Below are 15,802 nucleotides of genomic sequence, written 5' to 3'. Positions count from 1 at the left end.
TTTTCGTGAAAAATCCCCAGACATAATTATTCGCCTTTAAATTTGAAAAGTTCTCTCAGCTAAAACTTAAAACAAGGAGAGATTTGGCATTGACAAATAAAAAATATAAAATTCAAATAGCTAGAATTTGGTTGTAATTATTGTGACTTAGTTTTGTTGATCTTTATGGTCTTCGTTGATTTGCTCATGCTCTGGTGATTGGGAATTGAACATGAGTAAGAGTTTCAAAAAAAGAAAGAAAAGTGTTTTGCCTTTATTTGATTTTTCAGGTACGCAATGTTGCTTTTTAGGTGATTTGCCTTTTTTCCCTTCTGTTAATAGAAGTCTTGTAATTCTGAAGAACCAGAAAGAAGGGAGTCATTCCCCCTTGTGTTTTTACTAATATTGTCCTGATCTATGACTTTTTAAGAAATATTGTTATATGAGATTTGCTATAAAGGAAAAATGTGTGCTTTTAAAAAACATTTTTATTAAATAGTAGTTTAGCTGTGTTTTTAAGGTGAAAGTTTTTGAATATTGTTGAGATACGTACATTTACAAGATTATATTTAGTTAATATTGCTGATTCTAACTTTGTATACTTATTTAGTGTTATTTTTTAATGTTTTTAATGTATGTTAATGTTTTTGGAATTAAATAGGTGGAGTAAGTTTTTATTTAATAATGACATGCTAATTTTCATAATTTATTTATTGTTTTATTAAAAACAAAAGTACTTCTGAATCAAATTTTATAATCTGTAGTTTTAGCATTTCTTTCTCTTTTATAGTTTATAATATCTCTATTTTTATTTATTGCCTTAATCTCCAGCAGTGTTGTAATTAATCCTTCTCTATGATTCTTTGTAGTTCAATTTCATATTGCCCACTTGTATGAAACCCAGGTAAGTGTTTTAACTTACTTCAAACAAGAACAAGAACTAACAACAAAGTCCTCATCCATACTTTAAGTACAATAAATTATATACAACATTTTTATTCTTTAAAATGAAGTAAATATAAGTCAATTTAATTGAGTTCTGGGTATATACTCTTGCTTATTATGATATTTTACACTCTTTAAATGTGTTTGAAATTCTTTTTACTGAATACTTGAAGTTTGTATTCAGTATGTGTATAGTTTTTATGATTACCCTCTACTCATTACATGTAATAAATTTCCAAAACACTCTACTTGCTATATATTAGGAACTGTCATTTAATATGATTGTCTTGAGTCATCTGCATGCTGTGAAATGACTGTAATTAGGGAGTTTTCCACTATGCTAATATTAATATCTAGTTTTTAAAAAAAAATTTTTGTGAATGTTTATAGTAAGGCATTGTCTTAAAATAGTTTCTTTTGTTTTTCTCTGATATTAAAAATATCTTTTAAACATCATTTGTAACACACAGTATAGTCACCCTGTGATAGTATTGCCATTACTTCAAGGTAGATTTTTTAAATTAATTCAGTTTAATTTTAGAATGTTTTGTGTGTGGCAGATTTTGGTTGTTAAATTAAAAACTGTAGTAAGATATAAATTTGCGGTCTGTGGTAGAAAATCAGGGAGTTGATAGGATACTGAAAAAACATACCTAGAGTTTGTCCATAATGAGTGGTTGAAAATTTGTGATTGTATTTCTATTGTGAGTTATAACATATTTAATAGTAGCTTTTTAGAAGAAGAACCCACTTTGTATAGTACAAAATTGTCAGGTTTATTCTTTTGTTTTTGTCCAAGTGTAAAATAATCAAATGGGGCTAGATGTTATGTAGAATTATACCCAGAAGAGGAAAGGTGCTGGCATCTTCCATTATTCATATTATAAATGGATGCAATAAGATAGTTTGAGATCATTTATGTAGCTGGTTCCAAAAGAGCTTATGGAGTAGCCATCACGAGGAGCTTTAAAAAAATCAGCGTCAGTTTTCTGTATCTCGTTCTCCTCCATCCCCAACCCCTTCCCTCCGCATACCCCAGGTTCTGCTATTTACTGAATCAGAGTTGATATCCCCTCAAGGCAGGATATCCCGGTGATCTGGGATTATTTTATAGGATGCATGTTAAGAATTGTCAGCCTTCTTATATGATTATCATAAGATAAATTTTTTTTATTAGTTATGTTCTTTTTAAATAATCTTGATGTAGAGAAAGTGATTTTAAGTACATTGAATATTATGGGATATTAAAACATTTCATTTTATTGCAATTTTCAAAGAAAGAAAAGTATAAATTTTGAACTTGAATAATCAGTGAAGTTACAGAATTTTCCCATTTGAGTCTTTAAAAATTAGAATATGTTTCTTATTAAATTGTGTTGTTGATAACCATTATAATAGAATGGGGCATGAAGTTGGAACCAAATATGTTCTTATCAGAAAGGGATATTTGAGTTGTATACTTTCATATGGTATGTACAAGAATACTTGATCTCAGGGATATCTTTTTCTAGTTAATCAAAGAAAATTCTCCTATTTAACAAATTCTACTGATAATTCTTTATAGTCTATTAAAATAATTTGAAAGAGAAATAGTTTTTTATGGAGATGCATGCAAGTCTTTTTGATTTTTCTAATTTTCACCTATAAATGAAAGGTCTTATTGTAAAAACTTCATTTTCTCTTACAGTATCATCTTCTGTCACCTGATAATTGTATTTTCTGAAATATGTTAGAGTCATTATTAGCTTTTATTTATGGCTATTAAGTAATTTCTGAAGTTTTTTGAATGAACATGGAATTTTACCCTTATTTTGTTGTTCTCATGAGTTATACTGATTTTTTTCAAACTCCTTATTTTGAAGTAATTATAACTTCTAAGAAGTTATTAAGTGTACCTTTCATCCCATTTCTTCAAGTGGTTACCTAGTATAATATCGAAACAAGGAAATTGACGTTGGCACAGTATGTATATAGTAGTATGTTATTTTATTGCACTTATAGACTAGTGATGAAGATGAGACTGGAGCCACGTGTATTTGCTGGAATAGGGAATTTACTGACTAAAGTTTTCTGTCTTTGGCTGCCCCTTTCCTGGTTTTTTAGCTTGAAAGATCAGTCTTTTCTTGAGGCTCTTTATGTTTGCACCTGTTGGTGTTTCACAGTTGTGGCTTCTCCAGAACTCAGTAAGGTATACTTGAGGCAAAACAAAATGAAGTGAACAAACCAAAACAAACAAAACTTCATGTAACTTACTGCTGTATTACTATTCCTTGAGTCCAAATATCTGTAACTGGTTCACTTTTTTTTCCCCCATCTTTTGAAATATCCTGTGTTTATTTTATATGTAATAATGTGAGTGATTTTAACTGGATTTAATGGGAGAAATAAAGGAAAGTCTATTTGCTACATCTTGTCTGGAAGTGGACATTAACATTTGATCTTTCACATTGTAATCCAGCCTTGTGATCCTGAAGTAATCCTAATTTCATTGAGATGCATTATTGTTGTTTATAAATTGCTCATTTTAGTTTGTTAATGTTTTGTATAAGCTTGATACATCTGTGTTCATGAAAGAGATTGGTTTTCACTTTTTACTATTTTGTAAGCTCCTTTGGAGTTTTGGAATCATGATTATACTTGTCTAACAAATTTTTGACATACTTAGGTGGTTGATTTCTAGTTTTAAAAAACAATGTGAAAGTAATTGCTCTCTAAACATGGTTTGATGCATTCTACAAGTTTAGTATATTAAATGTTAATTTCAAAATGTTTTCTAATTTCAGCTGCAGTATGTTATTTCTTTGACCTACGGTTTATGTATCATGTGATGATTAATATACAATGATATAAGAATTTTCTGATTGTTTTGTTATTGATTTCTACCTTAAATCTGCTATTTATTCTTTATCATTTGAATCTATTGGATTTTTTAGATTGCTTCTGCAGCCACATATCAACAGTCTGGATTAATGATACATGTTTTTATTAGAAAGAAGGTATATTATGTTGTTTTTGGACACACTATGTCAACAGGTAGAGTTGGTTGTGTTTAGGTTTTCCTACATAATTTATGATTTTTTTATTTTAAAATTCTTGCCTGCTCGTTAAAACATTTCCTAAAGAAGTGTGTTAGTAGTATTAAACATGACTTTTTATATCACAGTCTGCTCTTATCCCATTCTGAATTAAAAATCTTCTCTCCTTTTCTTTTGTTGATGAATGTTTCAGTGGGTGTAGGAATCTGCTTTAGTTCCACAGTTCTTGAAATTTATGTTTCATTGTCATCAGATTTTTATTATTTCTTGTTGAGAAATCTCAGAATCTTACTGCGAATCTTGGAATGTTAAGTGCACCTTCACTCTGATTTTGTTGGGTTGTGTTTTGCTGATTGCTTAAGAATTTCTCTCTGTGTTTGGTTTCCTAAAGTTTTGCTACCATGACATCTTTTTGATTTCCTATTTGTGGTTTATCTTATTTCTTGAATCCATACCTTGTTGTCCTTTCATGTTATGCTGGGAGATTATTTCTTCAAAAACTGCTCTTGCTCTATTTTCTTTCTCTGTTTGTTCAGCTAAATTCTTGTGTATTACACTTTCCACTGTGTCTTTTATGTTTCTCTCTGTTCTTTCTATTGTTTTTCCTTTTATCTGTATTTTCTTTGGATTTATTTTCCATGTCACTAATTTTTTCTTTTTTGTGCCTAATTTGCAGTTAAACCACTTTTGAGCCCTTAATTTCAGTTATTCCTGTTTTCTCCTAAAATTTCTGATGGATTTTTACATATTTGCCAATTCTGTGCTGAAATTATCATTTATTTTCTTGAACAGATTAATCATAGTTATTTGAAAGTCAATGTTTAATAATTTTAATATCTGAATCTCCTGTCGCTTTGTTTTTCTGTTTACTTTTTTCTCTCCTTGGTTTTCACTTAATTCTTTTCCAGTTTGCTTTGAATTCTTTACTGAATGTCAGACAACATGTATGAAAACATACCAGACATCATTTAGCTTCTGGGCTTGCTTCAGTTTTCCTTTTCTCCCCCTGTTAAATTCTCAAACTGGGGTGGATGACCATAATCCAGTGAAGCAATAGCATGATTTAAAATTGATCTTCATGTGTTATATGACATGATGTAATTCTTCGCCGTTTCTCAAGGTTGTAGTCATTTTGAGATTTATCTGCATACTTGGCATGTATTTTGCAGAGCCTATTTCCATGACATATCTGGACTCCAAATGTTGTGCTCTCCCAGTGCCGTCAGGGAAAACTAGTGCTTTGTCATGCATGCCTTTGTTTTCTTTCATTCTCTCTTTATTGATTAATTAGCCCTCTGTGAGGAAGTTGGAGGACATTTCATTGAATTTATGGCTAGGTTTTGTAAGATGTTAGGAATTTTAAATAGGATAAATGTTGCTCTCTTCTCTTGTTTAATTCCTATTTTATGGTCTTTCCTATGTGTTTTCTCATTTACCTAGTTTGTCATCCCTGATATATATATAACTAGTTCTAGCCATTTGGAAAAATAGAGAATTATTTTCTCATGGGGAAAGATACAATAATCATGCAGTGTGATGAATAACATGCACAAAATAAAACAGATCAGTGAGATCAAGTGCTTTGTTGGGAAGGACCAAAATAGTGCAGATGTCTATCAGTTGGGAAGAAATTGAATAAAATATGTTATATTTTGTACTCTCCAGTGCAGTTCATTTACATATTAAAGGAATGAGGAATATTTATTTCTGCATACTCTTTGGGAAGATCTCTGATAAAGAAAAACAGACCAAGCAAAGTGTAAAATGCTGTAATTTATTTGGGGGTGTGTATATTCATGTTAAAAAGAGTCAAAGGATAAATTATAAAAATGTTTTAACAAATGCTTATCTGCAAGAAGGTTGGAATAGCATGGTTAAATGGACGTGAATACACTGTATAGCTCTCTCAACTTATACTTTGTTGTTGTGTACCGGTGTCAGCCTATCAGTAACCACTGTTGTGGCTGTACTGGCCTTTGTCGTTCTTATAATGATTGCAAGATGCCTTCAGTAACAACCTTCAGAAAACTTCTAAAGAGCCCCAAGTTTATTATTCATGGATCCTGGAAAGCACAAGGCACATAATGAAGTTGCAAGCAGAGAAAGGGAAAGAGTGTGGGCCTGAGGTTCTGCTTATATTGTTGTGTAAGGTGGAGTAGGGTTTTGAGAGTTCACTCTTTATTGGTGAGTTTAAAACCAAGGTGCAGGAATTTAAAGATTGGGAAGAGAAAGACAAGCATCCTAAATGGTTAGTTACCTAAATCAGCCAATATCTCTAAAACAAAGGAGGGGACAGCACGGCCTGTTTGTTTAACTGGTCACGTGGCTGGCAGTGTGTTTTTTCGAGATAGCTAGCTAGTTTGAAATGGATCACTATTTGAAGTGGATACCTCTTTAGTCAAAGCTTAAGTCATACGTTTGGATTAGAAAAGAGAAAAACTAGGGCCCAGTGGTGCAGCTGTTAAGTGTGCATGTTCACTTCGGCTGCCTAGGATTCTCCTATTCAGATCCCAGGTGCAGACATGGCACTGCTTGAAAAGCCATGCTGTGGCAGGCATCCCACATATAAAGTAGAGGAAGATGGACACAGATGTGAGTTCAGGGCCAGCATTTCTCACCAAAAAAGGAGGCCTGGCGGCGGATGTTAGCTCAGGACTCATCTTCCTCAAAAAGAAAAAAAAAGGAAAGAAAAACCAACTCTCAGGGCTTACATTTGTTTTGTGATTTTGGTTTTAGAGCCTATCGATGTTTTATTGTCAGGAGAAGGAAATTTTCAAAAGGCTGAAAAACAAAAAAGAATAAAATTAAACAAGGGAACTGTGTTATGCATTCATTTGGGGAAATAAGCACATAGGAAGAAGTTACTCAAAATAACCTTAACTAAGTTGACTGTACATCTCTGGTAGAATACCACTAAAGATTTAAAAAAATCTTAAACTGCTTTCAATAATTCACGTTGTTAGCAATCGTTGCATTGCTATTCTGCTATACATACAGAATTGTGTGTTTGTATTGTTGACTGAGGGAAAATTTACTACAGTTCCAATAGCAGATATTTATTTAGGCAATGAGAATTGCAGTTCAGAAGACACACATTAAAGTAGAAACCCAAAATGTGCTCCAAGGGAGATAAAACAGGCAAGGGTTTATAAAGTCAAAAATAGATAAATCACACAGGTTATTTTGCTAAACTTGTAGTTGGTGTTGGCCACAAATGTTACTTTGTAGCTATATGTGATTGTTTGCTAAAGCCATCTCTAAGGCAAAGTGTTCTTACCTATGGGAGTAAGCATGTCTTGAAAGAAGGTCAAGATAACAGATGTGGTGTGCATACTTCAGCCCATTTCTTTAAGGCCCTCCCAGCTGCATTTTAAAAGCCTTGACATATGTTACCCCATTTTGTTATCACTGTCCACTGTCTATATGTGTATTACATATTATCTACCAAATAATGTTATTGTAGTTTTCAAGTATTATTTTCATTCAGAGACACCCAGCTAGGCTCCTGTATATCCAGGAGCTATATAAATGAAGCTGTTTGAGTCTTGTCATGAACCCAGGAGTATTCTATTGGCGAAAAATGGAATAAATTAAACATCACTGGGAATAAAGATTGGATATATTTTGAAATCTATTCAGTATGTTGCATTTCACAATTTCATGGTGTCAGAAAATATTGGTCATCTTTAGATGATTTTATAAGTCAACCTATTACTCAAAAAACTAGTAAGTACTAAGAGAGCCTATGGAATGAACACATACTCTGTTTTTCTTTTATAAACTGCACATCAGAGTAACCAAATAGCTTTCAAAAGTTTTTCTGTATAGAAATGTTCCAGTTAATACGTCATAATGGATCTAAGCAATGATTATCAGTAGCTGTCTATATCACTGAAGAAGGATAATTAGGCTTTATTACCTCTTAATGGAAAGACACACCACCTTATGCAATTATTTCTTGCAAAAAAGGAAACCTGAAATCAGCTCTAACATTTTCTTTTAAGTACTGGTTTAAGTAGAGAAGACAGAATATTAAGGGCTATCTTAAACCATCTTGCAATGGACAGACTGGAGGATAAACAACTCAGCTCAATCAGTAAATTTTTAAGACTTTAAGATGGAGAGAAGAGGCAAAAGAAATCCTATAGATTAAAAGACATTAAGAGACATCCTGATTCAGTCTTGAATCTTCTTTGTGTCCTAAGTTAAACCAACCGTAAAAAGGGAGTAGGAGAAAATTGTGTAAATTTTGACACATGTGGAAGTAATTATATTTTTGGGGGTAGGGTACTTAGGTTTTAGAAAGCATAGTTATGCGTTTTTTTTGGTGAGGAAGATTATCCCTAAGCTAATATCTCTGCCAATCCTCCTCCATTTTGTATGCGGGACACCTCCACAGGATGGCTTGATGAGAGGTGTGCAGTCCTCACCAGGGATCCAAACCAGTGAACCCTGGGCCCCTGAGGCAGAGCATGCGAACCTGACCACTAAGCCACTGGACTGGCCCCCATAGTTATGTATCTTTTGAGATATATACTGATATATTTGTGGATATAACAATAATGATGTCTAGGTTTTGCTTCAGAATAATGAAGTGTGGGGAATTGAAATGATTTGATAGTTGTAAGGAGGTGATGAGTATATAGAACTTTATTATAATTTTTTTGTACTTTAGTGTATGTTTGAAATTTTCCAAAATTACAAATTAGTACAGTACCAAGAAGAAAACTAGAGATGAATATCTATTGTTTATTTGATAAATAAAAAACTATAACAGAGAATCCAACACCATATTAAGAAAATAATTGACTGATGAAATTTATCTCAGACATGCAGCTTGTTTCAATACTATGAACTCCCTGTCATGCACCTTATTAATAGATTAAAAGAAAAATACAATGTTAATCTGCATAGATGCTAAGGAAAACATTGAGCAAAATTTAAAACTCATAAATAACATTCGAAAAATAAGAATTGAGGATTTCTTTTTTACAGATAATAAATATATGTATGCACATATGTAACACACACACAGAGGTCCTAAAGCAAGTATCTTTTTTTAAGAGTACACATTCCTCTAAAACATTTTGACTATGATCAGGACAAGGAAATGATGGTAACTCCTCGCACCTACTTAACATTATACCAATGGATTTAGACAAGAGAAATCAATTAGGGACACACATTGACATGTGGAAACAGTAGACTTTATATATGTAAATAATAATCATGGGCATAATGACGGGAAAAAACCATTTGTAATACTAAGAATTCTAAATACTTAGAAGTAAATCTGGGAAGAAACGTGAAACTTATGTAAGAACAAACTGAAAACTCTCTCAACTGGTAGAAAAGTAAACTTGAACTTTGTTCTTGGATAGAATAACTCAACATTATGCTGTTCTTTCTAGGTTAGTTTATACATTTAATGTAATACTAATAAAACAACAGGAAGCTTTCTAATGCAGATCAGTAAGTTGATACTAAGGTTTATATGAAAAAAGAAACATGGCAGAAGAATGTTGCTCCCCACTTCAAACTACGTTGACACATCATCATCACCCAAAGTTCATAGCTTACAGTATGGTTTGCACTTAGTTTGTACATTCTGCAGGTTTGGACAAATGTGTAATGACATGCATCTATCATTATGGTATCATATAGAGTATTTTCACTGCTCTAAAAATCCCCTCTTCTCCACCATTTCACCACACTGCGTCTCCCAATGCCAGACAAACACTGATCTTTTTACTGTCTCCATAGTTTTTGCTTTTTCTGAATGTCGTAAAGTTAGAATCATATAGTATGTAGCCTTTTCAGATGGCTCTTTTTCTTAGTAACAGGCCTTTAAGGTTCCCTCATGCATGTTCCTTAAAGTCATTTCATGGATTCATAGCTCATTTCTTTTTAGTGCTGAATAATATTCCATTGTCTGGGTGTACAACATTTTATCTGTTCCCCTAATGAATGCCATCGTGGTTGCTTCTAAATTATGGCAATATGAATAAAGCTGTAATGATGACTTTGGTTTTTCATAAAATTTGAGGTATTTGCCCTGTATTCCATATTTGCTGAGTGTTTTTATCATGAAAAGGTACTGAATTATGTCAGATTCTTTTTCTGCTTCAATGTAGCTGATCATATGTTCTTTTTTAGTTCATTCTATTAATGCACAATATTACTTGAATGGAATTCTGGGAATAAATTCTACTTTGTCATGGTGCGTAATACGCTGCTGAATTCAATTTGCTGGTATTCTTTTGAGAATTTTTCCGTAAGTATTCGTAAAGGATATTGGTCTGTAGTTTTCTTGTAGTGTCTTTGCTTTTGGTATCAAAATAATAGTGATCTTAATGCTTTAGGAAACGTTCCCTCTCTTCATTTTTTGGAAAGCATTTGAGAAGAACTGTTGTTAATTTTTGAAACTTTTAATATTTGGTAGAATTTACCATTGAAGGCACTTGGTCCATAACTTTTTTTTGTTTGGAGATTTTTGAATACTGAGTCAGTCTCTTCACTTCTTATAGGTCTGCTGAGATTTTCCTGTTTCTTTTTAGGTCAATTTGGATAATTTATATGTCTCTAGGAATTTGTCCATTTCATCTTGGTTGTCTAATTTTGTGGCATACAGTTTTTCATAATATTCTCATAACACTTTATGAGATCAGTAGTAATGTCTCACTTTAATGATTAGTTATTTTTGTCTTCTTTTTTTATCAGTCTCTCTGTTTGTCAGTGTTGATCTTTCGAAAGATTCAGTTTTTGGCTCCTTTGTTTATGTGTCAGTCTTGTTCTCCATCTCTAGTCTAATCTTTATTATTTCCTTGTCTATGGCTTTGTGTTTAGGATGTTCCTCTTTTTTTAGTTTCTTTACCTGTAATATTAGGTTATTGATTGTGAGGTGTGTTTTCTTTTAGTGTGTAACTGTATACAAGTATAAATTTCTCTTTGAGCACTGCTTTCACTGCCTCTTATAAATTTATTTTATGGGTTTTTATTTTCATTTGTCGCTAAGTATTTTCTAATTCCTCTTGTGCTTTTTTCTTTGACTCATTGCTGATTAAGGATGTGGTATTTAATTCCCATTGATTAATTTTTTGGTAATTTTTTATCAGTTTTCTTTCTGTTTTTGACTTTTTGTGTTATTTCATTGAGGTTGGATAGTTTAATTTGTTTAATTTCATACATAAAAAATTTGAAACTTTTGTGGCCTATCCTAGGAAATACTTCATGTGCACTTTGAAGAAGGCATGTACTTTTGGTGTGGTGTGTACATGTGCGTGTGTGTGTCTAAATGGTTTATAGTGTGTTCAAGTTTTCTATTTTCTCATTGATCTTCTATCTAGATATTTTATTCATTATTGAAAATGTGATAGTGTTATTTCCAACGCTGATTGTACAGTTGTTTCTCTCTTTAACCCTATTGGTGTTGGCTTCTTATATTTTTGGGTTCTGTTGTTTCATGTATATATGTTTCTAATTGCTATATCTTCAAGAATTGAACTTTTTGGCCAACATAAAATGTCCATTTTTGTGTAAGTTTTTTACTTAGTTTATTTTTTTGAATATTAATATAGCCACCCCATTCTCTCTTGGTTACTATTCACATTGACTGTCCTTTTCCATCCTTTCAATTCGACCCCTTTGTGTCTTTGGATCTAAAGTGTGTCTTTTTGTAGACAGCATGTAGCTGGAACTTGTTTTTATGCATTTTGCCAGCCTCTGATGTTTGAGTAGAGAGTTTACTCCCTTACTTTTAAGGTAGTTATTGATAAAGAAGGACTTCCTTCTGCCATTTTGCTGTTTGTTTTCTAATGCCTTAGAGTTTTTGTATTCCTTATTTCCTCTATTACTGCCTTCTGTGTGTTTTTTTAAATAGTGTATCATTTAGATTATATCCTTTTTTGGCTGTTTATTTTTTAGATATGTTTAACATTGGCTTTATTATTAACATCCTAAATTTTTAACAGTTTAGTTTGAATGGAAAAAAAATGTCTTCAGTAGCATACCAAAATGTTTATTCTGTATAGATCTGTTCCCCCCTCCATTTTTTGTTACAAATTACATGTTTACATTATACGCTCATTAATATACATTTATAATTTATTGTGTTGGAATTTGTATTTTATATAGAAGCAAAAAGAGGAGTTGTAAACCAAAACTATAATACTGAGTTTTTGAATGTACTTGAAACCTTTTCCACTTTACTTTATTTCTCCATATGGCTTCGAGTTCTCTCTAGTGTCTTCTTATTTCAGCCTGAAGGACTCCTTTTACCGTTTCCAGTAGGGCAGATCATTTGAGTGGAGATTTTCCTGAGTGTCTCGGTTATTTTTTTATGTTAGTATTGTTTATATTTATGTTAGTTATTGTTATAAATTGTATTATATTTATTATTATAAATCAATAGATATTATATTCTTTATGCTTATAATAGTGTTTTCATTGGATAAACTTGCATAGTTTAAAATAAAATATAAACAAGCTTCGCTATTTTCTCTGCTCTTTCAGTTCACAAGCTGTTTCTCCCACAAAGAACACTTTTATGTATGAAGATGCCTAAACATTTTCACAGTTCCTTTATTTACATGTTAAGTAATAAGAATACATTCATATATTTAAAACTTCTTTTTGAAAAAGGAGCATACTTACCAACTTTGGGTTTTTATCTTTCTTTTTTCAAATTTTAAAAATTCTGGTAAAATAGTCATACTATGAAGTTAACTATTTCCCCATTTTTAAGTGGCTTTAACTACATTCACTGTGTTGTGTAACTATCACCAATATTCAAAATCTCTTCATCACTCTAAATAGAAAATCTGTAACCATTAAGCAATAACTCCTCATTTTCCCCTCACTCTAGTTCCTGGTAACCTCCATTCTACTTTCTGTGTCTGAATTTGCATCTTCTAGATACCTCATATAAATAGAATTATACAATATTTGTCTTTTTGTGTCTTGCTTTTTTCACTTAGCATAATGAGGTTCATCCATGATGTAGCAGATATCCAGAATTTCGTTCCTTTTTATGGCTAAGATTACATTGTATGTGTATACCAAATTTTGTTTCCATTCAACTGTGGGGGAACACTCAGATTATTTCTGAAACTTTTTAGCACTTGTGAATAAAGCTGCTATAAACTTTGGTGTACAAGTATCTATTTGAGACCCTGTTTTCAGTGTTTTTGCATGTATACCTTTTGGAATTCCTGTGTCATGTGGTAACTGTGTGTAATTTTTTGAGGAGCCACAGTGACTGCACCATTTTACATTTTCACTAGCAACACAGGTTTCATATTTCTCCACATTCTTGCCAACACTTGGTATTTTCTATATTTTTGATAGTACACTTTGTAGTGATTGTGAAATATTTCTTGATATGGTGTATTTCCCTAGTGACTAGAGTTTTGAGAGTCTTTTCATGTGTTTTTTGGCCATGTACATATTTTTTTGGAGGAATGCCCATTCAAGTTCTCTGCCCAGTTTTGATTGGGCTGTTTGATTTTTGTTGTTAAGAGTTGTATATACTCAATCTTAATTCATTATGAGATTTATTATTTGCACAACTTTCTTTCATTCTGTATGTTTTCACTCGCATTCTGTGGGTTTTCACTCCCTTGATAGTATCCTTTGATTTACAAAAATTTTACTTTTGGTGAAATCCTGTTTAATGATGTTGTTATCTATGGTTTTGGTGTACATATAAAAAATAATTTCAAAATACAAGATCATGAAGACTTTTCACTTTGTTGTCTTCTGAAAGTTGTATAGTTGTGCCTCTTACATTTAAGACTTTGATTCATTAGGAGTTAATTTTGTTTTTATTAAGGTTATGAAAGTTAACATCCTTGTGAAATTACAGTTATACATCATTGTTAGTCATGTTGTAGGTACACCACTTCACCTCTAGTGCCCTCCCCCCACCCCCTTTTCCCCTGGCAACCACCGATCAATTCTCTTTGTCCATATGTTAACTACCACCTATGAATGGACTCATACAGAGTTTGTCTTTCTCTGTCTGGCTTATTTCACTCAACATAATACCCTCAAGGTCTATCCATGTTGTTGTGAATGGGATGACTTTGTCCTTTTTTATGGCTGAGTAGTATTCCATTGTATATATATACCACATCTTCTTTATCCAATCATCAGTTGCTGGGCACTTAGGTTGGTTCCATGACTTGGCTATTGTGAATAATGCTGCGATGAACATAGGGGTGCGTGGAACTTTTGGAATTGCTGATTTCAGGTTCTTAGGATAGATACCCAGTAGTGGGATGGCTGGGTCAGAAGGTATTTCTATTCTTAACCTTTTGAGGAATCTCCATACTGTTTTCCATAGTGGCTGCACCAGTTTCCATTCCCACCAACAGTGTATGAGGGTTCCCTTTTCTCCACAGCCTCTCCAACATCTGTCACTCTTGGGTTTGGATATTTTTGCCATTCTAACAGGTGTAAGGTGATATCTTAGTGTAGTTTTGATTTGCATTTCCCTGATGATTAGTGATGATGAGCATCTTTTCATGTGCCTATTGGCCATCCGTATATCTTCTTTGGAGAAATGTCTGTTCATGTCCCTTGCCCATTTTGTAATTGGGTTGTTTGATTTTTTATTGTTGAGTTGTGTGAGTTATTTGTATATTATGGAAATGAACCCGTCGTCGGATAAATAACTTGTGAATATTTTTTCCAATTAGTGGGCTGTTTTTTTTTGTTTCAATCCTGTTTTCCCTTGCCTTGAAGAAGCTCTTTAGTCTGATGAAGTCCCATTTGTTTATTCTTTCTATTGTTTCCCTCATCTGAGGGGTTGTGGTGTCCGAAAAGATTCTTTTGAAGCTGATGTCAAAGAGCGTACTGCCTATATTCTCTTCTAGAAGACTTATTGTTTCAGGCCTAATCTTTAGGTCTTTGATCCATTTTGAGTTTATTTTAGTAAATGGTGAAAAAAGAATGGTTGATTTTCATTCTTTTACATGTGGCTTTCCAGTTTTCCCAGCACCATTTGTTGAAGAGACTTTCTTTCCTCCGTTGCAGGCCCTCAGCTCCTTTGTCAAAGATTAGCTGTCCATAGATGTGTGGTTGTATTTCTGGGCTTTGAATTCTGTTGCATTGATCTGTGCACCTGTTTTTGTACCAGTATCATGCTGTTTTGATTACTGTAGCTTTGTAGTATGTTTTGAAGTCAGAGATTGTGATGCCTCCAGCTGTGTTCTTTTTTCTCAGTATTGCTTTAGCAATTCGGGGTCTTTTGTTGACCCATATGAATTTTGGGATTCTTTGTTCAATTTCTGTAAAGAATGTCATTGGAATTCTGATTGGGATAACGTTGAATCTGTAGATTGCTTTAGGTAGTATGGACATTTTAACTGTTTGTTCTTCCAGTCCATGTGCAGGGAATGTCTTTCCATCTCTTTATGTCATCTTCGATTTCTTTCAAGAACTTCTTGTAGTTTTCATTGTATAGATCTTTCACTTCCTTGGTTAAATTTATCCCAAGGTATTTTATTCTTTTTGTTGTGATCGTGAATGGGATTGAGTTCTTTAGATCTTTTTCTGTTAGTTCATTGTTAGCATATAGAAATGCTACTGATTTATGTAAATTGATTTTATACCCTGCAGCTTTGCTGTAGTTGTTGATTACTTCTAAAAGTTTTCCAATAGATTCTTTGGGGTTTTCTATATATAAGATCATGTCGTCTGCAAACAGCGAGAGTTTTACTTCTTTGTTGCCTTTTTGGATTACTTTTATTTCTTTTTCCTGCCAAATTGCTCTGGCCAAAACCTCCAGTACTATGTTGAATAAGAGTGGTGAAAGTGGGCACCCCTGTCTTGTTCCTGTTCTG

General features: G+C 32.7%; 1 protein-coding gene across 7 annotated transcripts in view; it reads left to right on the top strand.

Annotated features, from left to right (window-relative positions):
• The window catches only part of LOC124232194 (lysine-specific demethylase 6A-like), a 173,640-nt gene that overhangs the window by 71,160 nt on the left and 86,678 nt on the right, over positions 1-15,802 (top strand). For all 7 annotated transcript variants that reach the window (XM_046649157.1, XM_046649159.1, XM_046649158.1 and 4 more), the window contains one exon: positions 849-883. In XM_046649157.1, the coding sequence (XP_046505113.1) occupies positions 849-883 (35 nt within the window). Of the gene's footprint in view, positions 1-848; positions 884-15,802 lie in introns of those variants that run through there.

The sequence above is a fragment of the Equus quagga genome, unplaced genomic scaffold, assembly GCF_021613505.1.
Source record: "Equus quagga isolate Etosha38 unplaced genomic scaffold, UCLA_HA_Equagga_1.0 HiC_scaffold_32_RagTag, whole genome shotgun sequence".
NCBI classification, from domain to species: Eukaryota; Metazoa; Chordata; class Mammalia; order Perissodactyla; family Equidae; genus Equus; species Equus quagga.
The sequence above is the reverse complement of the archived record's forward strand: the minus strand, read 5'-3'. Positions and strand labels throughout refer to the sequence as shown.